This window comes from Dermacentor silvarum, chromosome 3 (genome assembly GCF_013339745.2).
Source record: "Dermacentor silvarum isolate Dsil-2018 chromosome 3, BIME_Dsil_1.4, whole genome shotgun sequence".
In the NCBI taxonomy this organism is placed as follows: domain Eukaryota; kingdom Metazoa; phylum Arthropoda; class Arachnida; order Ixodida; family Ixodidae; genus Dermacentor; species Dermacentor silvarum.
The window spans coordinates 221734089-221758596 of record NC_051156.1 but is presented as its reverse complement, the minus strand read 5'-3'; the positions used below and the strand labels follow the sequence as shown (position 1 = coordinate 221758596).

The 24508-nt window shown below is 43.8% G+C and overlaps 2 protein-coding genes across 4 annotated transcripts in view; one reads left to right on the top strand and one right to left on the bottom strand.

Moving 5' to 3' along the window:
• LOC119446734 (nonsense-mediated mRNA decay factor SMG5) overlaps nucleotides 1–17513 on the bottom strand; it is a 45738-nt gene extending 28225 nt beyond the window's left edge. For both annotated transcript variants that reach the window (XM_037711257.2, XM_049664359.1), the window contains exons 1-8: nucleotides 17263–17513; nucleotides 11581–11679; nucleotides 11139–11259; nucleotides 10313–10475; nucleotides 5607–5723; nucleotides 4945–5116; nucleotides 3945–4046; nucleotides 330–404 (exon numbers count right to left, since the gene is read on the bottom strand). In XM_037711257.2, the coding sequence (XP_037567185.1) occupies nucleotides 330–404; nucleotides 3945–4046; nucleotides 4945–5116; nucleotides 5607–5723; nucleotides 10313–10475; nucleotides 11139–11259; nucleotides 11581–11679; nucleotides 17263–17333 (920 nt within the window). In that variant the 5' untranslated portion in view covers nucleotides 17334–17513. The remainder of the gene's footprint in view (nucleotides 1–329; nucleotides 405–3944; nucleotides 4047–4944; nucleotides 5117–5606; nucleotides 5724–10312; nucleotides 10476–11138; nucleotides 11260–11580; nucleotides 11680–17262) is intronic.
• Nucleotides 17514–17913: 400 nt separating this feature from the next.
• LOC119446735 (T-cell activation inhibitor, mitochondrial-like) lies at nucleotides 17914–24507 on the top strand. 2 transcript variants are annotated; one of them, XR_007466166.1, is made up of 3 exons: nucleotides 17914–19141; nucleotides 20252–23356; nucleotides 23401–24507. XR_007466166.1 is itself a non-coding variant. In XM_037711258.2 (2 exons), exons 1-2 carry the CDS (start codon nucleotides 18087–18089, stop codon nucleotides 20688–20690), a joined length of 1494 nt encoding a protein of 497 aa, XP_037567186.1. In that variant the 5' UTR covers nucleotides 17914–18086; the 3' UTR covers nucleotides 20691–24507. The 2 variants fall into 2 exon arrangements, 1 of the variants encoding a protein (XP_037567186.1); XM_037711258.2 differs by having other exon boundaries at nucleotides 20252–24507.
• The last annotated feature ends 1 nt before the right edge of the window (nucleotide 24508 follows it).

The following is a 24508-nucleotide window of genomic DNA, read 5'->3' as shown; positions in this document are numbered from 1 at the left end:
CCTTGGCACCCATTCTATAACTCTAATGGTCCACCGGTTATCTTCCCTATGCATCACATGGCCTGCCTAGCGAAATTTTTTTCTCCTAATGTCAACTAGAATACATATCTGATATCCTCATTTGCTCTTTTATCCACACCGCTCTCCCCGTCTCTTAACGTTATGCCTAACATGTCTTGTTCCATCACTCTTTGTGCGGTCCTTAACTTGTTCTTATATGTACACACATCAGCAACTCTCATTTTAGCGTGCAACACTATAAAAACATTGCACATCAATGGCAGCAATATTAATACTGAGCATAACACGGTAGTTCTTGCAATACCAACCTGGTGTCACTGGATGTGTAGAACTGTTCGCACAACCTCAGGTAGCTGCATGTAAAGACTGCTGATGGTTTGCACCTGCATAAAATTGAACAATAAAATTAAAATGAGGGGTTTAACGTCCCAAAACTGCATAGTAAGCTTGTTATGAGGGATGCCACAATGGAAGGCTAGATATTAATTTTGACCACCTGTGGTTCTTTAACGTACACAAACGCACACAAGCGTTTTTTTGCATTCCACACCCATCGAAATGCGGCCGCCCCGGCTGGGAATCAAACCCGTGACCTCGTGCTCAGCAGCAGAACACAATCATGATTGTCAACACGCTGCTATGTGCTTGCCTTTGGCCTAGGCAGTCCGTGTCCACAATTTTTTAGCATCACCTTTTATGATATTCCTTTTCACCCTTCGTCAGTGGTCAGGCTGATGCCCTGCCCCTGTTATCAAAGGTATCAGCTGGCCATGAACGGTGGATGATAAGAGTGGCATAGAATCGTGCAGAAGGCATGGCTACAAAATCGCGGTCCGCATCTAGACCATTTTCATGCTATCACTACACAGATAGATGAAAGTACAGTCAATGCATGCACCAAATCTTCATTGGCGACTACAAGATCGACTAGGCTTTGCTTGTTTCAGTTTCAAGGATGTACTGCGACAGCAAGGCTGACAACCATGCCGGTGAAGTATCAAAATGAAAATGTAGCTATTTCTGCTTGACTCGTGGCCAAATTAGCACACGGTCGTGCAGTCGAAGTCTGAATCATCGCATGGCGCAAAACTTTGATCGTCATTATACATTAAGTCTATGGGGCTAGTGGCAGTGCCATGGAGCTGTCCGAATTATTGGTCGGCCACTGCATGCAAAATGTAAGGCATGTGCACAGTAAACACCGCAAGACTTCGCATGACTTGATAACCTCTAGCCACGAGCGCCATCAAGATATGACAATTCCTTTTCTGACAGGTCACTCGAGGATCTACAGACACAATTTTGGCTTGAGTTTTGCATATACAGTCGGACCAGTTTATAATCTTGAGAGTTCCGCAAAAAAAAGTGGTCACTATATCAGAAGTTCGTTACACAGTGGAATCTCGACGATACGATCACGGCTAACACGAATTTCCGGATGATACGAATTTTTCTGTGGTCCCGGCCGAGCCCCAATACTTTGCAACGTGCTAGAGAACAGTTGTTACGAATTGATTTTCGACCCGCGTCGGTTGATATGAATAAACGCCGCCCCACCGATGGCCGCGAAAGAGAATAGCGTGCAGTCATGCGCTTTCTCCCTTTCTCTTTTGGTGCGGAGGCGCGGACGCGGTGCCGAACAGTGCGGAGGCCACGACTGGGTGCGAAGAGTGAAGCGGTGGCGCTTTTATTGCTTTCGTGCTTTTCCCCACGCAAGCGTGGGGAAGTGCAGCCGCAGCAGCGAGCGAAGGTTCGTGCGGTCTATCGCTTCAGCGGAAATCGCTTTCAAGATACGGTGCGAGCGACAGCACCGACAGCCGGCACAGGCGCAAAGTACAAGGACGCATTTGTTGGCAGAGTGTTTATGCTGTTTATGCACACGCCGTTTATGCCAACGTTACTATGCTGTATGTGGCACGCCTCCGCTCTGCAGGCGTGCTTTTAAAATGCGTGACCTTCTTCGTGGCTTCCGAAATCTGTGCGAGGTGGTCACTTGCTCATCTCAAAGGCCGTATCATCACCGCGGTTGAACTGGAGCATGGTGCGCACTTCCTATCTTTGGCACTGCATGTATGCCCTCTTTTTACTGTGACTGGGTTCGAAGCGTTCATTGTAGCAGTATGGCTTTTTAAAAAACGTTAATTATATCTGGAAGCAGTTTCTATAGGAAGGGTGGGGAAATCACAAATGCACTGAAATGTGGTCGTTATAACCGATAGATTGTTATATCTGGGATCATTATAAGAAGGTTCGACTGTCGAAGCCTGTGCTGTCTTCTCCACACTTTTTCCTTTTCGTCTACACTAGAAATCTTTCATGGAATACCAACTAACCCAAAGATATATCTTCTCAAATGGGAAAGCTATGGAATAACTGCATATTGTCCCAGGCCGGATCCACTATCAGTGTCTGTAGATAGTGGGCACTTGCAAGGAGATATTAACGGCATGTAGCCCCCCACCACTAAAAATCTACCTTACTTCAAAAGCTATAGTGAAAACATCTAGGTAGAATCAAGTGGGTGCCTTTAGTGCTTAATAGTTGCACATACAAATTTTATATATACATAGTTATAAATTGCTAATACAGATGGTGAGCCAAACCAGCGCAATTACTCTGAAAAGGGCCCTGAACCACATTTTATCGAAGTGGAGAAATGCACTTGAAGTTAAATTGGGCTATTTGAGAAATACACTGCCGCTAAAAGTACTTAAATACGCCAACAGAAGCGGAGTTATGGGCAATCAAACACCTCCTTCGTGGTGGTTCAGCTCCTTCTTCAATGCCTTGCACTGCGAAGGCTACGGTGGAGCAGGGTGTGCCCACAATGCTCCGCCTACTGAATGTCACCGTGGCACACAGTTCAAATTTCATTTTGGATGTTCGCATAGATGCCACTGCTTCCGATGTTGGCACCAACGAGCACCAAGCTCGGTTGTCTTCAGCGAGCCGCAGTGCGCTCAGCCAGCGGACTCATTGTGGCGCCTGCGGTATCTATGCTACATAGAACACCGTAGCTACATGCAACTGTAGCATTTGCTTTGTGCACGACAGGACTTCGAGTCTGCGCTTGAGCTTATATGCTCCTGTCTGGCTGTGCTACATCATGCAGACCGGCTTTGTCCTGCACCAACTTGATCGACGGATAGAAGCCTCAACCAACTTGCGCATTTTGAAGCGCTATGAACTGCGCAATACTAAGTAAGTCTGCCAAAGTGTCTAACCAGGAGTGGCCAGGAGTGAGCGTGCGCTGGCAAGTGTGCGCCTGGTCTGACCTTAAGTTTCCCGTGGTTCGAGGCTAGATGAGTGTTCAAAACAAGTCGAAATTAGCGAGACCCGACGACTATGACACTGATAAGCAGGGCGGCCAAAGTTCAATTCCTACGCGGGCGGCTGCAACCGAGCATCAGCAGACGATAGTCGGCTTATTCCAGAAGTACATAATTATTATCAAAATTCGAAACTTCTTGATTGATGCCACCTATTGGCCAATAGCAGCCGCGTATGGGAATCTGCTCTACTACGAATTAAAGCGTCCAGAAAACAGTGAGGAGAAGGCTTCTGTGGAAAACAAAGCGTTTGAGAGAAAGGTGACTTAATGTTCCGTTTCCAAGATCCACGCGCTGCGTACGATTGCAAAGCTTGGCTGATGTTCACAGCAGCGTATGCTATTTGCGGACTATGTTTTTTCACCAAGCCCAGGAGGGTGGTTTAGGACTCCTTTAAGAAGGGCAGAACAATTTATTAGCAGCAATGTGCATGATTCAGTTGTTTAGAATACAATTTGCTTTCTGAGAATATAAATTTCACAGTACTGCAAGTACGTACTGTATATAATTTCACAGTACTTCATTCACAGTACTGTAAGAACGCAAGGCATGGCCGGTTTGTCCAGATAGTCAGAGAATGCAAGGTCAGCTCACCTGTCTCTCAGCTGTCCCAGGAGAGCAGGCTGGCTGCTGTTCTTGTCTAGCAGGCGCAAAAGGTTCCCTTGAGCCCCTTCAAATGGCTGGCCGCTCTGCAAGCTGCAATGTGCACAACAGAACATAGCTGCTTTCTACAAAGCTGGTGCAAAAGCATTTATTTCAGCTTGAGCACTGCAGGAAGCATTTAAAAATTACTGTTGTAAACTGTACAGTAAACTCTTCCTGTAAAACACTGATTGCCTGACTTTCTTTGTCCAAAGAAAACATTTAAATTAAATTTAATATAGCTTGTATATGAGGTTAAAACATTAATTGAAATGTGGGGTTTATTACCCCAAAACTGCACAGTGGGTTTCGAGGGATGCTGAAGTGGAGGGCTTCGAATTAATTTTGACCATCTCAGTTCCATGTGCACCCAAACCACGATAACATATGGACATTTTTGTATGTGGTCGCTGTGGCTAGAAACTGGATCTGCTACAACACAACACCATAGCCACCAAGGTGTGTGTGTGTGTGGGATACTGTAATTTTTACACCATTTGTTACCCAGCGTTGTTTTCCAAGTGAAAGACAGATGCACAATGATATGCTTTCATTGGGCAACTATACACCGGATGTCAGAATATGATTTTCACTTGCTTAGGTGTCCCACTCCAATGTAGGAGCTCAGAACCAGTATGTTATAAAATCCCAACCGCCAGCGAGAAAAGGTTAACACATTATTGGGGACAATAGAAATTTCTGCAAGATGGCCTCTCGCCTTGAGAAGTCTACTCGCAAAGTTATGCAACTGAAGGACAATGTGAACTTTTACAGCAGGAAAAAGATGCAAGTAGTTTTTGACTATTACATAGTAAAATATTAACACGTATGAGCCATACCGTATGCTGTAGAGCTACTACAGGTGCAGGTAAAACAGCACAGCTAAAGCTATGTAGTACCTCACTATGCCGTGCTTTGCTACAGGGAAGTGTGTGTGAAAGAGAGCACTGACCATCTCAGGAAGTGGTAGGCAGCCTTGCAAGTGTCGCCAGCGGCCAGGGTGCCCAGCTGGTTGTGGGGCATGCCGGACCCAGGGTCCAGAGACAGGGCCTGCCAGTAGTAGCGGGCAGACAACGCAGCCCAGTGACCATGCTCACGGTCCTCGAGCTCACTCAGGTAGCGTGCTGCAAGCAGGACAACAGTGATGTGAACCGCCAACATAAGTATCAGCCAAGGCCAAATCGAGTTTCTCTGCAAGGTCATGTTTTCCTTCCCAGCAGCCACCTTGTAAAAAAAAACTTTGCCTTGCGCTATAGTGCCACAACTTCTCCTAAAGAAGTATTCTAAACCTGTAGTATTTTTGTCAAGGTAGGAGGCGATGAGAATGAACAGAATGCAAGTGATTCACACTATCTTAAGGCAGCTGCACTTTTTAGAACTGGACTGTGAATTTAACACATGAAACCACTGAGAATGCAGTGAAAGTTACATCCATAAGGAGACCTACATTTAATTTATCTAATCATGAAGGTATGGTATCAAAGTAATTGGTGGTTTCAACTAATTACTAATCTGTGCTCGGGTGAATACCCACCTTCAGAGGTGGCTGACTTGGCAACTAAAGTAACCACATGAATTTGGTGATGATAGTTACCTCATCACCAATGCACTCACCTAGATCACCTAATGCGATAAGAAACCGATGGGCAGCCTGTCTAGCCCATGGCTGGTTCTCCTCTGGTAGTGGACAGGATCCATCTTCGGTTGGACGTTTCTGGGACCAGCGAGTCCCTGTATACAAGGTGCTTGTAAAATTGTGCAGCACTCATTGTGTCAAATGAAATCTGACCGGCGTCACAAGAGTGAGATGCTTTGCAGTGCAAAACTTCATGAGAAGCAAACAAACAGTTTCACTCAGAGTTTCCTACAATAATCACTAGAGGGAACTCTGGCGATGAAATTGTCCAGCCAGCATGGGAATGATGGTTAGTAGATGGATTTGTCTGATCTTTGTGTTTGTGGCTCCAGACATTGTTGTGGCTTTGCTTACTATGTTTTGTCTGCCTTTATTGGCCTAAATTTCAAAGTCATCTATACTTTTCTAAATGTGGAAAGCAATAAGACTGTGAACATGCCTAATCACTACTAATTGTACAGATTCCACATGTAAAGGTGGCCAAATCAAAACCCGCTAAGCATCTCAACGTGCTGGCTTGCCGGCACAAAATTTTTAACCCTTTGCAGTAATGTGTCAGGCCCACACCATCATGCCAAAATATCGGCTCCGGTCACATGTCGGGAAGCGCCCGACGCACGTGTTTGCTCGTATTCTGTTTATTTGGGTAGGTTGCGCCATCTCTCGACTGTGTTTTCAATTACAAATTGCAGCTTTTTGTTGCCTACAGTTGAGGACAGCACTTTTTGCAAGGGTCTTGAAGAGATTTTCGCGTGCAAATTGCAGCGCGTATTGCTGATGGGATTCTGCGCGGGCATTTTATGGATGGGATTCATGCGAGTTTAGTGAGTCCGATGACGATTTTAGTGCTGAGGGGGACTATGTGCCGCCTTCAGATGGTCATCAAACGTCCTTGGATGACAGCATGTCAAAAGACACTGACTGTGATGACCCAAGAGACGACGTTTTGTGTGGTGATCACCTGCGACGTGATGCAGGTGGCTGGAGACTGTACACTACATCTTTATATAGGTATAGAGAAATGTTTCTCAAATAAATGCCCTAACATATGTTTGTGAACTACAGCATTTTTTCTGCATGGCGCCCAAAATGGCTTCTGACAGGAAAGATCGCAAACTGGGTAAAGGCTTATGACTGCAAAGGGTTAAGGGTGTTCTGTACCGCTTGTCGATGCATGCATTTGTGGCAAAATAGTGTCAGTATTAGTTGTGAAACGGTAAATTAACTTGAACTCATCGTCACACCGGCTCCCACATCGTCGAATTTCTCCTCGAACCAATCACCGTCATGCTTTTTTTTTCCGCTATAACTCACGAGTTGATGTGCACGAATATTCATTTCTTGTTCGCACTATTGCTGAATGGAATAGCCTTGGTCTGGAAATTTTCAATGGTGCTGATGGCTTGACTTTCTTTGAACGTAATTTGGAGTTGTATTTTTTACTCCATTGTATATGCATATCCCACCCTGTAACAGTATGGGCTTACAGTACCGTACTTACTCGAATCCAACGCGCACTTTTTTCCCTATAAAACAGGTCCCAAACTACGTGCGCGTTAGAATCAAGTACGACCCTAAATCTGCGTTACCATATAGCCGTCAGCATTTCAAAATGGCCGCCTCGCACGCGCTTCGAGCCTAGCTACACTCTACCAAAGCTGCCGCAGCTTCCTCCATGTGCTGCAGTACACGTGCTTAGGCATTAATCTACTGTCTGTCTTCCCGTTTTCTGCGTCTGCTCTATCACCATAAAGTGCCGAGTTGATCATTATGCCGCATTTAAAAGGAAAGTGATCATGTGTGCGGAGACGGACGGAAATCGGGCCGCATCACGAGCATTCAGAGAATCCGAAACTTGCGTGCGGGACTGGCGCAAACAGAAGAAGAGGATCCACTTCGGCGATACGATCACTTTGGCCCTATCTTGAAAGCGATCTGCGACGTGGAGAGTCTGCTGTGCGCTGTTTTCACCGGGTCGCGTTGAAGCAAGAGGCATGCTAGCACGAAGGTCAATTCTCTTGCCACACTTCGTCACTCCAGTGTTTTGACAGTGAGTTCCCGCGGTCAACTAGCGAGAAGTGTTCATGTTTGCTTGTTTGCGAGCGACACCGTGTTTGTTAATTTATTTAGTAAGCAAATGTTTGTAATTTTATATGGCCGATAAAACTGCTATCCTTTGTATAGCGGTCTACTAATTTGCTATCGCAATTGATGCTTCGCCTTTTGGGTGAAACTACAACCTTTTTTTATTAGTCACTACTTTAGTGCATCGGGAGTAAATCTTTTGTTTTTCCAAATGAGAGAAAGTTGTATTTCTGTATGAAAGCATGAGGTGCGCGGTACTGTAAAGTATATATTGTTTTGGTCACGAAAAACAGGTGCACGTTACAATCGAGGGCGCGTTAGAATCGAGTAAGTACAATATTCATAAAAAAAAAAAGATAATAATAATCTTTAAAATATCAGGGTTCCGTGCCACAGGTCTTCTGTTTGAATCCTGCTGACAGACAATTTTATTTATGTTTATTTATATTCGTTTATAACACAGTACTTTGTTGAAAATTATCAGTTTGCAAAGTTGCGAAGCCGTTTAAAGCCAGAAGTACGAAGTTTAGACAAATACATGTACTAACTATCATTCTTACATTGGCTGAAACGTCATGCTTGCCTCTCCCATAGACACTAGTGCCAGAGTTCCCTCTAGTAATTAGTGCAGGAAACGCTATGGTTTCACTGACAGCGCTGATGTGGCCACGTCAATGGCAAGGTATGCACTACGGAACATATATTGCACATGCCCGCACAAAACACATACAATCTATGATTCTGTACCCTGAGCCTTGAACTTACTGTTTGTTACCCATGGCTGTTTGATTGATTGGGTTTAACATTCCAAAGCAACATGGAGGCTATGACTGGAGACTGGATTATGAGCAAATGCCTATTTCTTCTCGCATGTCAGGGCCGTGCTCTTTTGATGTGCGAGCATGAATGAGTTAAGAAGTAGTTTAGCACTGATTGCCAGTCGGAGGCGCCTCCATGTGATTTGGCGTGCTGCTGAGAGCATTGTCGGTGCACGGTTATGTTCGAATTAACCGTCGCAAATGCTTTCGTGTTCGAATTACCGAGCGTTCTCGCCCATTAGAATACACATAACTTTGACGGGACCACAGCGTCAGTTCGAATTAACGAGATTCGACTGTAACTATGTTTTGCAAGAAATAAATGTTTTCTGCCTTTGCACCTCAATATGGGCTTCTCAGCTTCAATTTTTACTGGATTCGGATCGTACGTTTTCCCGGATCGTACGCTTATTTTTCACATATTTTTTGAAAATGTATGAACGAGGTTCTACTGTATGTGCACAAAGGAAATCCATAAAACATACAGAAATATTGTGAGAAGTTCACTGGATCAGAAACAAAAACAAATAGAGAAACACAGTATTTCAACAAAAGGTAAAACAATGGAGGTTTATGCATATATGCTTCGTAGCTAATTCAGGGAGATCAATGTAAAGGCTACGCAGAGCAGAGGGAGTATATATTTATTAAGAGATATATTTTTTGCATCAAAAGTGTTCAGCAAGCTAGGAAGTGAGTGACGTATCATTTATCATGTATAATTTGTATGTGTGAGAAGTAGATGCCATTGCTCAAGGCAACGGGTGTTATAGTAGGTTATAGCGTCTCTTTCTATGTTTGCAGATGTAGTTATGTTTGTTAATTTTTTGATATAGATGAGAGCTAACCAATAAATTCATAATTGAAAAGATGTGTAAACTTAAGACCTGTGAATCTGTGCCAGAACCACCATAAGCTTGTACAGTGGTACTCCGTCAATCAAATTTTTCGGTTAATTTGATCCCGACCCAAAGTCCCAGCCATGCATTTCTATGGGCCCAAACTTTTGATATTTTGATCCTAAATTTGGCCTTCACCAGATAATCCGATTTTGAACAGTCAGCATGCAAGTGTCTCACCCCTATGGTGACCCCTTTAGTGTCAGCGTCTGTATTAGCAGACCTTAGCGGACAGTGAATGTGCTTAACACAGGTCATCTCCTGTCAAAAATGCCCATTTTTGGCCTGTCCTAGGAGGATTTTGGGCTGTCCTAGGAGGATCCTAGGAGCTCATAATGTCTGATTACACAATTTACTTAATTATAACGCCTGAATTTTCTTTTCTTTTCCCCCCAGAAAAATTGGGCCTAAAATTGCCTGCATGGACACAAAACCAAAACCGGCTTTGCAGCATTATTATGCTTTACCGCATAACACAGACGTTATGTGGCGAAGGTGTACCTTAAAAACAGCGCGGCTAATCTGATTTTAGAAAACCAGCCACCATTGTGCAACACATATTAGACCCTTGCCCATTTCTCTTGTTAAAAAATCGGGTGCGCGTTAGATTTTTCACTTTGTTTAAGACCTTTAATGTAATTTCTAAATTAGTTTTCTAGTTTTAGACACATAGAAAGTAGGCATGCATTTCATATGGAGGCGTGTTAGAATAGAGCAAATAATGCCAAATAAATCAGCGGTGTGTCCTGGCATTTTTTCTGCATTTTGTTTAATTTGACCTGCTAAATAATTCAATCAATTTCATTCATCTAGTAAGGGTTGAATTAACAGAAGTCTATTGTATGCTGCATTTCGGCAAACGAATGAGAACTGTGAGCTCACCCCTGTTCAGGCCTTGGTACTCCCAGATTAGTGGCATGTCGACATTTGTCTCCAGGTTGAGTTGCGCTTCGGCCTGAAGCCGAAGCAACAGGTGGTGGTAGTGGCCCCAGCCAGAGAGCAAGTGTGCCCGCAACTCAACCACACTCTCCTCCTCTGCAGAAGCCTGCAGGTATGGCATTGGCACTTGAGTTACACTAAAAAGTTTACTAGGCATTTTCTGTACTACACTACCACACAAACACTATTCACTATCATTCCTGACAATAACAACAACACATAACCATAAAAAAAAAGCAGTACAAAGTAAATGCCGACACAGAAAAAGAAGGATGCGTAAGGAAAAAAAAAAAGTTGTCCCATTCCTTTTTTCTTAGTATGACAAGGTTGAGCTATTTTGCAGGGATTCATGTTAGAAAAACGTTTGGTGTGCAGACAAGGACACAAGGAGAGGGAAACGGACTTTTGTGTTGTCCGTTTCCCTCATCTTGTGTCCTAGATGCAACTTCTTTCTAACATGAATCTTTTTTTCATCGTCATCGTTAATTGTGCACTGCCATCATGAATGAGTTTCAACTCGTCCGGTTCACTATCAGTGTGTAGTAGTAAGCCTGTCTGGGACTTCTGTGACTGCAAAGCGGGTAGTGGCGCCACTATGTCCACATAATAAGACACACTACTATTAGCAAAACACAGCATTAAGTCGAGGGCGCCAATTTTTGACAACATCTCAAAGCATGCACACTTCACCAAAGCTGAGAATGCGAGTGCTTGCACAAAGGCAACTCATATTGTTGACTATACATCACTGCAAAGGGGAAGGCAGTACCTTTGTAGCCTTGTAGTGCTGCACAACATCGTAGTAAACCTTGCGCCAGGTAAGTTCCTCTGCCTGACGACCATACTCGAGTGGAGCAGTGAACAGGAGGCGCTCACAGTAGTCCTTGAGCCTGCACATATAGTAAGAAGGCAATGTTAAGTGTGCAGGCAGGGCATGAGGACTGCTGCTCATAATTCAGGAAACTGCTCAAGACAAACCGTGATTCAATCAAGTCCGAGTAACAAATGCACTATGCTTACAGGAAAACTCATTAAAATTCATTCACTGCTTCAAGATATGATAGAATCACGATGCTGTAAATATGTACAAGTTTGCTGGTCTTAAGTTACTGCAACAATAACATTTGAGATTATATTACAACCTGCTTCTCTGATGTTTCTCACAAGGAAGAAAAAAGAAGAGGGAAGTAGAAAGATAGTTCCGCACGCACCTTGCCCTGAGATGCGTCACCTCTGGAGCCAGGTAGGCTCCAAATGAGGAGGCACCCCGAAGCCACTCCTCCAAGCGTCGAGCTGCTTCTGAGGCACTCCTGCAAAGGTGAGTGTGACAATGCAATATCATGGTCAGACTGGCAAATCTATTGTCACTACACACTTCAAGGGTAGCTGGATGAAGTGGAGAGAGATTGCCTAGTGCACTCTGCAGTGAATGTTACTACACTTTCGTGCGCAACTGTCACTGAAGGACACTGGCAGTGAGTGAGACCTGCTTAAGGTAGCACTAAATTTGCCCATGACAGGGGTAAGAAGACTTGAGTTTGGAGTACAGCTTGGCTGAAAGCATGGTCTGCAAGTGGGCTTTGGTAAAGATATCACAAGTTTTGCCACCCCAGGAAAATAAAATAAAAATAAACAAATAAACACAATAAAAGAAATAAAAATTGACGGATACCACGCACATATGGGAATTAGTGATAAGCAAAGCTTTCTTTGATGTTTACTGAAATTTCTTCACTTCTATGTAACTGAATGTTTCTTGCTTGATGCAACGCTCTAGTTTCATTTTGTTCACTTGGCTGCTTCTGTTGCTAACTTCTTCACTCCTCTGTCGTCGGCTAATTTTTTGTTGCCAACTTCTTGTTCCCTGCTCTGTAGCTCAACATGCCTTGCTCAATGCACTGGTTAATTTTTTTTACCTTTACTTCTTTCTCCACAGACAGCTGCTTTCGTTGGCAACTTCTTCACTTCTTGCTTTACTTATCTATTCGGGCCCACATCCATTCTGGGGAATTAGTCAGGAATGTTCACGTACACAGTGGAACATGTTCAGTTGCTCATGTGGCCCAAGTTGTATAACTGGCAACACAGCAGAAGGCAGCACTCACAAAGAGCTTTACATAAGCTGGAATCGGTGTGATTAGTTAGCCTGCTGACCCACTGCAATGTTAGCTTTCGTCATGAAACTGATAAAAAATTCAAGTAATTTACAGAGGCAAAAAGCAATGACACTGCCTAAAATGCATTTTTATTCAACCAAGATTTGCCATAGTCCTGCAACAGCAACCAACTTGGCTGAAGAGAGAGAACAAATAAAAGCAAATCATAAAGCAATAAAAGCAAGAGAACATCAAAGCAAATGTTTAACCTAAAGTAGTGGAACTTGTATACACATCAAATTACTAAGAACAGAACATTTGTATGGCACCAAACAATGTAAATGTAAGAAGACAGGTATTGAGACCACTGTGGAATTTCTGCACCAGCTTCCTGTGCCGTCACAGACTTTGGCGATGTCTTGCTGAGCGTAGTGACCGTCTTCTTAGGAAAACATTATTTTGGATTCAATAATCAACATAGACAACAAAATAACTTTCAAGGGCCTTTCCTGCACAGAAATAACCTAAATAATCAAACACAATATGACATTTGTGAAGTCACACAATATGTATTAGAATAGGTTTTTCAATGCAGAATTTAAATAAAGCAAGGTCTGATCGCAACTTCTTTTGTATGAAGCTATCCTTTCCGCCTAAGGAAATGCAAAGAGTTCTTAAAGCATAATGTAGTAATCTTGTCTGATTTGCTGTTTTTCTACAGTGACCCATTATTTTTCAGTAAATAGCACTCTCAAAATTCCAGATTATTAGTTACGCTCACAGTGTTAACCATCACTATCTACCAGTAGGGCTTTCACAGCACACTTGCTTTCCTGTCTGTTGGCACCATTAATTCTTCATATTCACAGCAATGTTCAACATTGCTGGATCCATATAGCCATACAGCCATGTTCGCTATGGATCCAAGCAAGGTTTTCGGCATTCTTTACAGTCACAATGATTATTCATAAAATTGAATTGAACATGCAGTGCATGGATGCTTCTACCATAGAACAAAAACAGATGATGTGGAGGGGGGGGCAATGTATGAGTGCAACCATTGAAATCTCATTTTTTTTTTAATGCTAAATGCACCTGCATTACATTTCTATGCAACCTTGAAAACTACAGCTGGGCCCATGGTACACTGAAAGAACAAAATGAACCCCGGTGCCCAGCCAGATAACAGGCAAATGTGTGTAAAATTATATTAAAATATTTTAAATACATGCTTACTGGCCTTCCTGCTAATTGAAAGAGAATGCTAAATCACTTTATAATCATTAATGGTATCCACAGGGTTCGTACAGGTCTGTCAAAGCTTTTGCAAGGGTGCATAGCGGCATCCCATATAGCAATTTTTTACTATAACAATGTTTCCAAAACACTATAGCTAAAATTAGACAAAATGAAGTTGGTAAAATTGGCAGTTCATCATATTGAAAGTCAACCTCTTATGCAATTAAGTGCAGTCACCGACATATTTTTCTTGCATACTTTTTTTCTTCCTTTTTTATTGTGCCATTATTTTTAAAATGGTGAGTTTGCTGGGTCCACACTAATCCACCATAAAAAGCTGGTCACAAAACTGATCTTAGACTGCATTACTCAAGAAATTCAAGGTTTCTCAAGGGAAAAAATTGGTCGCATATCTGCTTGCTCTGCTGCAAATGACGTCGATAGACGATAGTCTTCTGCCACCCCCGATACGTAACACCCTCTCTTCTCTCCCCTCCCACCCCTCCCCTTTCACTCCTCCCATGATTGATGCAATGGAGGTTTTGCTGAATTCAATTCAAATTTCCTGCGTTCGCCCTGCTCTCGCGCCATCTGTTGCCGGACCTTCTAATTACTGTTGGCGGACCTTTCATTACTGTTGGCTTAAAGCTGGCTGCAGTCGTCTTGTTTTTAACGTGTAGCCGCTCTTCGACACCATTTCTAACGCGTTGATTTTTTCATTTTCAGCATTTCATTTTTCCTTTCTTTCTGTCTCTCTCTCTTTAAATGTCTCTCTCTCTAGCTCTCGGCCATAGCAAGTTCTGTTACAATCATTGGTACAACGCAATCATATGGTTCCCATAAATGCATGTTCTACAAGCGTGGGTGTATAGCCTAGTGGTTATGATGCTCGCCTTCGGACCGTGGGCACCCGGGTTCGAATCCTGCCTTGCCAAGAAAGTTTATTTTATTTATTTATTTATTACTCTCTCTCTGCACCTGCTCTCCTCATGCTTGGTTTTGGCTGGGCGGTTGAATCGAGTGACAAAGTTTTTCGCATTTAGGCAGCTCAAGAAAGACTATCATCTTTAAAAAAGAATTCCAGGACTTTCAAGGGCCTTGAAAACATACTTTTCAATTTCAAGGGTTTCAAGGACCTGTGCATACCCTGAATTCCACTTAAAGAGTGCAAAAGAAAAAGCAAGACACACACAAAAGGCCCATAAATTTCTATTTGCACATAATTTGGTAGAGTAATTACATTACATTTTTAAAGCAATAGTAATTCATCCACCTATCACAATTGAAGGCACATGAAATAATTATTCTGCAACAACTCCACTGCATTCAGGGCATATGTCACAAGTGTGAAGCAGCAAGTGTGTTAGCGCAGTGTGTGTAGATTTGCGTATTCTTTTGTCCTGTCTTTTAGTCGTGCTGCCGTAAACCCTTCGATGTGCAGCATAGCTGGATGCAGGCCTTTATTGAACTTTACTTGGCAACAACTTAAGAATTCAGTACATATCCACCATAAGACAGCATCGCAGCTGCCTTATCTGTTTCCATGCTCCAAAACGTACTTCCCAAGGGACACCAATCTGATACAAGTTTTCCTCTACTATGACGCCACGAATGAGTGTGAATGTAAACGACTGGCACCATCTAAACAAATTCTTTTTCCATTGGACGGTCGTGGATTTATCACTACATTCTTAGGTTGTCGCCCACTTTAGCCATCAGAAAATGCCATCCACCATACTGCTTTATATTTCACAACATGAAACGATGTGTCGGCATGCAAAGCGAGATAAAAAACCGAATATAATCGCTCTAAATCACAGTTCCATGATATACAGCGATTCAATGCAACCTGCATTATATTTTTGTAGGACAAACTGATCAGTGACTGGACGAATATTATTGAAAAGGTTGAAATGTTTATCGTGGCATGTTTATTACCCTGCTGAATCCCATACAGACGATATCTCTTGCTTAGGTAACATGCAAGAATGCCGTCTTGGGCCAGTGTAACGCAGCAATTTATTCCACTCTATTCATTTCCCTTCTGATTATTCGGCGCTCACAACCAGCCGATCCTGGAGATAACATAGGTTGGATGTTGCTTGGACGACTAATGAAACATGGAAGGGAAAAGGAATGGAATAAAATAGTCATATTATTCTGCCTTTGGAATAAGCATAGGTCAGCAGAAATTACCAGTAAAGGATCATGAGTGAAAAGAAGAAGAAGAACCAAGGGGCTAGATCGTTTCTTTTTTTTTTTTTTTTTAGTTACACCCGCATAAACAAACAGGCAATGAAGCCATGGAAAACATAGGGGAAATCAATTGTTACTAGCAGGTACTTCAATGTTTGCAGGATCACTCCAATTAATTAATTTAATTATGGGGTTTTACGTGCCAAAACCACGATCTGATTAGGATTACTCCAAGCTTCAGCTGAGTGTGACCATGAAATACTAGAGCAGTCAATGTGAGAGCCTTTATACATAGTCTCTTAAAGTGAAAGCAGACTCTATGATCAGTCCCAAGTCTGTCTTGAGGCTGTCTATGATGTTGCAGAATATAGAACACGCAGCAGTTAGTAATCTGATGACTGCCCGTGGTCGGTAAAATTAAACTATGCATAACGTGACAACAAAAATTGCTAGCATTGATAACAATGCTTGTAGATTGCTGCCCAATATTGAAGTGTCATCATGCAAAGAAAAACTACAAAACACTTCTAAATCATGATTAGTCATCGTGCGTAAAGATGTAACCTATGCTTCTAGCTTTATGGAATACAAAAGAAATACATTTAAGGACATATCTAGTTTATTCTGTAGGAAAAAAAAATAATACATATATATACTAGAGCTGCAATGCGTCTGAAAGCAGAGCAGTATGCAGCTAGCAGGCAGCATTTTCCAACTCAATTGCCATGTATAATTTCGTGACGCAAATAATGAGATATGGTAAGAGAAAAATATGTGGAACGCTTCCACACGGCGAGACGCCGAGGCGAAAGGTAATCGCAGTAACCGTCCACGCGACTTTGCCGCGTAAAATTTGTAACCCAGGCAACGTGCAAAGCGAAACGCTGGTAGACAGCTTCGAATATTTGAGTTTGAAGCACGTCCTTTCACTCTAAGCGCAATAATTTTCTCGAGACAAGAACGCGACGCCACCACACAGCCTCACAAATTTCGCAGTTAAAAACTTCGCAATTTAAGCCACGCATCAAAACAAGCAGTTTAGTCGAGCTTATTTAACCTGCATTTTTTTACGGCCTTTGTTTAGTCTTCTGCGAAGCATTGCCAGGCTGATAAATTGGCGTTCGCAGACATTGTGTTTTGTATAAACGAGCGCTCTTTTTGGTCACACAATTGCTTAAAGCAGACTACTTCATGCCCGGCGCATCAAACAAAAGGTGTTGCGTTCGTCACGAACGCGCGCTACTGCGACGAATAGGCGGCTGCAATACGTGGCGGGAGATAGCACCGGGCGTCTCGGCAATCGACGATCGGCGTTTTTTTATTAAAGATCGCAGCGAGCAGCGAATTATAAGCCTAACTTACCGATAGAGTCTTCTGGATAACTCGGAGCTTTCATACTTCGCTTCCGTATATGTCTTGGCACCCTTCTGCATTATATCACCTGTTCATTTTCTTAGGTTTTGGCTCCCTGCTACGCACTGCTATGCCAAAGTACAATTTTGAGGCGAAAGTAAAGCTGTCGCTGGCATAACATGCTGTTTTTCGTCCGACGCACATCTGGTCATCTGCGCCCGTCTGCACGCGGGCCCTGATTGGGTCGTAGACGGACCATATGCCGACTGCGCTTGGCTCTGCGCGGAGCCATTCGGTTGGCGCCGCGCCGCAGTGGCAGCAGTGGCATTCTGTTAAAGCCCCTGGAAGGAAAAAGTTTCTCCCTTGTCAGTAGCAGCACGAAATTGTGTGTAGTTGTTTCGCCTTCTGCCTTTCGTAGTTGTGGGCGATGCAAAATTGCAACCTCCGCGACTCGCCGTGCGAACTCTGAAATGAATAAAAACTGTGAACGAGTTTACTTACGCCTATATCTTGATATTAAAAAAACAACAATAAATGTACCGGTGCCTCACACACACACACACACACACACACACACACACACACACACACACACACACACACACACACACACACACACACACACACACACCAAAAAAAAAAAAAAAAATTCATAATAACATTAGAGCCGAGCCAAGACAGAGACTGGATTCGTTGGCATTGGTCTGCTACACTATTTGAGGAACAATGAAAGTGCCAAGACTTGACATTCGCGCTTCTGTCGACGCAAGTAGAAGATTCTGACGACACAGGTGTACGACTACGGAACTGAAAGCTGCAGAAGGCTTGCCAGAATGTCAAGGAGTACGGCCCTATGGGCGCGGTTTACGTTGCGTTTTACTAGCTGTTCTACCTGCGTGCGCTTGTTGTCCGTAGAGGCGCCAAGGACAGTGACCTGGAACGATGTCTCGACAGCTTTGCGTCCCTTCTACTTCATTGTGCATCCTGACATGTTCTGGAATCATCCTGCCGAAAAAAAGACGAACGAGAACTCTCTCAAGCAACTCAACGCATATATAGAATCCCTGTTGCAGAAGCAGACGGCGAGGCCATTGAACCTAAACTTCTATCTGCGTCAGTTAAAAACCACGACCGTGCCGCCGCAGCCTTTCAAGAACGTACAGATCAAGCTCGCTAGTCAGAACGTCCATGCTACTGTACATAATGTCCTAACTTCGTGCAGCCTTCCTACTGACAATCTTGATTCGCTCAATCCGAAACAGCAATCGAAATCGGCCAGTGGCAGGCCGGAGCACAGGCAGTCGCCGACGCCTGCAAGGTACGAATACGAGCCCCCCGTGGACGATGACTTCTTTGCTCGTCACGAGTGGACAGTGGACGGCCGACCCAGCTATAATTTGGAGCGGTTCTTACGCGACAACGTTCACACGGCTCGCGAACGTTCGGCGCTGAGCAGCCCCGTTCGAGAAGAAGCGTTTCGCCTGTCCAAGGAGACGGTGACCGAGCTGGGTCTCGAAGACCTGCGTTGGGAATGTGACTGGGGCTCTGGTCATTACCGCGGATCTCTCGAGAGCTTCCGACGACTGTGCCAACAGCATCCCGAAGTAGCGGCCGGCCTGCGCGGCCGCACGCTGGTACTTGGGAGAACAACAGGCGTTTCGCTCGACGGGCACGTCGTACTGAGCATCGAGGATGTACGCCACAGCTGGCTGTCGCTGCTGCGCTCGCTGGCCCGCTACGATGCATACGTAAGGCTGGTGCCACCCGCTGAGCGCGCCCTGTCCGAGACGTTGCGCGGGATTCGCGTCGAGCACCGTAGGTTCAAGCCAGCAGTAGCAGCCAAGGCATATGTGCAGCAGCTGAGCAAGCTAACCGTGGCACTCCACCGGTGCGTGCTTTCCAGCCTAAACTATGCAGGGAGCACAGACTCGGCATAGTTAACGCTTTCCTTGAAGCTGTTTGTACACTCTGTGACTAAGTGGAGTTAATTGTTTACAGGCCAGCGGTGTACATTTCAATGGTATTTTGTGTCTAAGTGCTGCCAAAATAGTGATAATTCAGATGCTAATAGAATACTGTATCAACTCAGTGTAGTACAACAAAAATGGCGTCATGTATCTAATGTGGCAAGCCTCTTGCCTCTGACATTATACTCCGTTTCACATGTACGTAGCACACAATGCTACAAAAACTAGAGAGACTGTTCTCGCTGCTCGCATTTGCAACCAAAAAATAGCCCGTCACATGAATGAAATATGCAGGCATGTATAATGTAATTTGATGTGACTTAAGGCTCATACTATTATGTCACAAAATATGACGTGCATTATTACATGGAAGGCATTGCATATCTGAAACTATTGACTGAACGAGTAGAGTGACAAGTTTGTGTGTGTATCAGCCACAGTGCACAGGTTGCAGTCACGACCAAAACACAGTATGTTGCACACTTGATGCACAAAGGTGCACAAATAATGTGCAATCTGATGTAAATTTACGTCCACAAGTTGTAATATACTACAAAGTAGTTATTTCATCGTCACAGATAAAAAACAGCTGTGCTACAAAACACGCAGAATGAGACTTCTACGACTGTACTACTTGCGTAGCTTCTGCCGCCTCACCTGCTAAGTATGAAACGGAGTATAGCATGCCAGGCCAGTAAGTCACAAATTAGATGGACACTGTTGTGCCCGATTCATTGTTATTCATATGTACTTGAAAGCAGATTCAACCATGTAATACAGAAGAGCAGTAGAGTAGGTAAACCAATTCATCATGGATACAAGAGTACTTTATTAAGGATATTTGTGGACAACCTTCTCTTCATTAAAGAAGCTCTGCCATGTTTGTTTTACTCTGCTGACCTACTGTAGCCTGTTAAGTTTGAATAGGTACATCTTAGTTGTCATTGTGGCATAAAGAGCAGGAGGTATGCTGGGGGCAAACTGGTGATTGTTGGCAACAAGGAAGAACTTGAGTGTTGCTCTCTTTACAGACACATCTGGATCAAGGGCCTCCCTAGTGACTGGCCAGCACGTCTCACAGACCACCAGTTGGGTGTTGAATGTGAGGCAGGCCCTCTGATGCTGTCACCTACGGGACAGTTCTTGGCTCCAGCCTCCTGCCCACCAGCGCTTCTCCTGGATTTTGTTGGCTCACAGTTGTCCACGGCTGAACAGAGACGTCTCCTTTACAGAAGCCAGCGGCGCTTTGAAACACAGTTGCATCAGCTCTGTGTCGAAACACTCAACCTGGAGTCACTTTCCAAAGAGGATGATGTTACGCCGGATCGGATGGTGCTTTGCTGCGAGCGGCTCCTCAGGGCAGCATTGTGGCTAGAACCACTGCTGAGTGGCTGCCGTCTCCATGTGTCTCACTACTGCTCCGTCCTGCAAGATGGCCTTATCTGCCTACCTTGGGACTGGCATGAGTAGTAGGAACGGCCTTTGCTTACGTACTGGCCAATAGACCTCAGCCTAGAAACGTGTCACAGCAAAAGCCAGAGGAGCGAGAGCGATAGTGCAAGCTGTCATGAATGATTGTTCTCGCTTGAAATCATGGTGCAAACGCTCCATATTTGGAAGTGAAAAGAAGCATAACTTCTAGTAAGTGCTTTCAGGCATAGTTCTAAGTGTGAATAGTTTGCACGTGTGCTGTGTGAGTTTGCCAAGGTTAGTTTGTAATTATGCTGTACAAACACATGAAAATAGTTGAGGATCTGTTTTATGAATATTTTACCAGGGCATGAACATATATGCCACAGGGATTTGACAGACAGATGCAACGAAAGTATGTGGCTTCTCAGTTGAAAATCGCTAGCTATGTAAGGCCACATATGGAAAAGGTGCCTCAAAGAGAGTTTCCCAACCTTCAAGTATTTTTTGTGTATGCTATACAAGGTACCACAGTCAGGACAGGTAGTTATCATAGGTGAGCTTCTTTGGGGTTAGGCCTGGGTCCACACCTGTGTACGGGTAACCTTACTTTTGTTTGCATTCTACTTGCATTTGCTCTTCAAGGATCTCTAAGCAGGCTGGACATCTTGAATTTCCTCCCCATGCCTTCTTCTTGGGTAGCGGCATCAGCCCTTGTCCCTTTGGACACAAATTTATTTGGGTTGGAAGTCTGCTTTGAAGCTGAAAACACTAGCCCACAAGACTCCGTGAGCTGGCACATGGAGTGATTGTATTATGGAGCGCTTGCTAGTCATGCAGCAAAAACAAAAAGATGCCACAGTCACTTCTCTCTGAACATCTGCAGAGATTTTTCGCAAGTCGGGGTAAGAGATAAATTAATAGTTGATGGGGTTTCACTCGTTAAAGTTGCACTTGAGTATGAGGTGCATACTTGGCTGCTCTGGATAACCGGTGGACCATTAGAGTTACAGAATGGATACCAAGAGAAGGGAAGCGCAGTCGAGGACCGCAGTCGAGGACCGCAGAAAACTATGTGGGGTGATGAAGTTAGGAAATTTGCAGGCACAAGCTGGAATCGGCTAACGCAAGACAGGGGTAATTGGAGATCACAGGGAGAGGCCTTTGTCCTGCAGTGGACATAAATATAGGCTGATGATGATGATGAGGCGCATGCCAGATTGGGTTGCTCTAGATCAATTTCAACCACCTGGGGCTCTTTAACATGCACTGAAATACACAAATGTTCTTGCCGTCCACCCTGATTGGAATGTCGCCGAGAATCAAACCCACGGCGTCATGCTGAGCAGCAGAATGCCCCAGTCACCGAGCCGTGGGTGGGTAGCAAGTGGGGGAGAAAACATGGAGAATAGTTTTCTTCTCTTCTCTGCACTCCTTGTCTGAGGGATGTCCAGTGGAAGCCCTTAGGTAATAGTTTGGCATGTCCCAGTTGGATCGCAAAAATGAAGCATAATCCTGATCAACTTTCAACCTGTACTGCACAGAATATTGATTTAAAGCATTTCCTACTGACATATACTTTAATTCAATCGCATGCATACATTCAAACATTTTGAAGTGGGAGGAACAGTGTGATACATAGTTCTGACAGTGCTGGAGGAATTACCGAGGGGCACACACAAACTTGTGTTTCGTCTCACTACCCACACTGGCCTGTCCCCAACTCTTTGGCCAAGTTCCACAAGGACAACCCTAATGGAGGTTTATGTCGACATTGCTGCACACTCGCTACTGTAACTTGTATAGTCTGGAATGCCCCTCATTCCTATTCAGAGAGGAAAAGCAGACATGAAAGCGATTCCAAGACATCTTCGTAGCTGCATATGATGACTGGGTGCTCCTAACTTCACGTGACAGTGCAACTGCCGTGCTCCTGTTGGCCGAGTTTGTATATGATGGGTCATGTACCAAGTTCCATGGCAGCTGGTGTCGACCTACTTAGCACCCCCTATACTTATACTCGTACATGCACAGATGCAGATAGAGTTAAAACGAAGGTGAATAAAGGATCTTTCCTGACAAACAAAATGCATGCCAGCAAAAGTGGCTACACTGGTGCCGGTATCTCAATTCAGACGGGCGACGTCCTAATTGTGAATTTCGACAGTTCTAAAACTGCATGTGTTGATCAGATTATGTTGCAAATACATACCTTTAATTGAAAACTTAATTTTGCTGCCATGTTTAGTAGCTATTCAGATCCATGGGACCGCTTTGTGATGTCCCCTCTAATCACAGAGAAGGCATAATTTAAGTGTTAGACTTTAAAGTGTGCTGTCGAAATTTTAGCAGTTCTCATTTTCAAATAAGGACAGAAGGTTAATTTGCACAATTTATTGTTGCTTTAACACTTCAACAGTCATTAATGAATGTCTGTGAGTGGCTATTTTGTGGATATCTGATGGACATCCAACATCAATATTTCTATAGTAAGGTGGTTGGATTTTAATTGGCCATTCCTTGGATATCTGTAGTTACGTGGGCCCCAGCTGGCCCAGCACCACTGTCTCGCAATAAAGTTAGCTGGTTTATTGCTTCACACATGTTATGTGAATGCTTGCCTGTCAACTGCACATGGCCAAAGTTCTATTTAGGGTACTTCCAACTAATAAGTGTAGCATGCAGGAATCACTGACTTTTGCTTGGCATGTTGATACAAACCTTTAGTCCAGTTAATGTACAGTATACTACCATTATGACGAGCTTAAAGAGTTCATACATGCAGGTTTTATTAATATATAGTTAGAAAGAAAAAACAAGGAAAAGCTGAGAGGTTAATCAGATGGATGCTCGGTTGGCTACCCTGAAAAACACTTTATACACGTACAAGCTTATTTTCTGGAAGTTTTTATGCACAAATGCAATTGCAACATAATGCTAACAGTCAAAGGTGGATACGGGCCTTCGTGTTTGAGCTTAGGTATGGCATCGAACTTACAACTGCTGGCTAAAGGTTTAAATAAATCAAATTATTGGATTTAACATCATGAAGCTGCATATACTAGTGGGTTTTGCAGGGTGCCATAGCGGAGAGTCCTGGATTAATTTTGACCACCTGGGGTTCTTTAACGTGCTGCTAAATCTAAGTGGTACATAAATGTTTTTGCATTTCGCTACCTATCGAAATGTGGCCGTCGCAGCCGGGAATTGAACTCCTGACCTCGTGCTCAGCAGAACGTCACAGCCACACCACAGCAGGTTGGTTGCAGGCACAGAGCAAGTTGCAGGTTTATATGGACAGTACAGTTTAGCAACGCTAACTGCAGCAGCCCTGATGTACTGATTTGTTTTCTGAATTCGCAACTTTTAACAATTTCATGCTCGTGTACAGCCGGCATCAAAAGTTTACGTTTCACAGCACCTGAGAGAAAGCAGAATGTTTCTGCATCATGGGCATGCAGCCGGATATGTGCATTTCAGCCCGCGCTAGTATATACAAACAACATACAGTTGAATGAGTTTATTGGCTAAGGTCGCAAACTGCTAGGATAATCAACATTTTCTCCAATCCCACTGTCTGTAAACTTTTCATGCCGACTGTATCTCTTCGAGCAATATGAAAGGGAACACCCCATTTGTTTTAAATAGCCGTAGTGGCCAAACATGCATGCCCTGCATAAGCATTTTCAGTGAGACTAAAAATGTTCTATAGGAAATGTTCTATAAGAAAGATACTGGTTAAATACGAACATATCAGATCCGAATCAGCACATCATGAGTAATCTGTGCTTGAAAGAAAATTTGGTGCTCCTGCTCGTATTGCTCGTGACTGCGTGATATGCAGGACCTTAGCAGCAGTACAGTCGATGCTGAGGAAC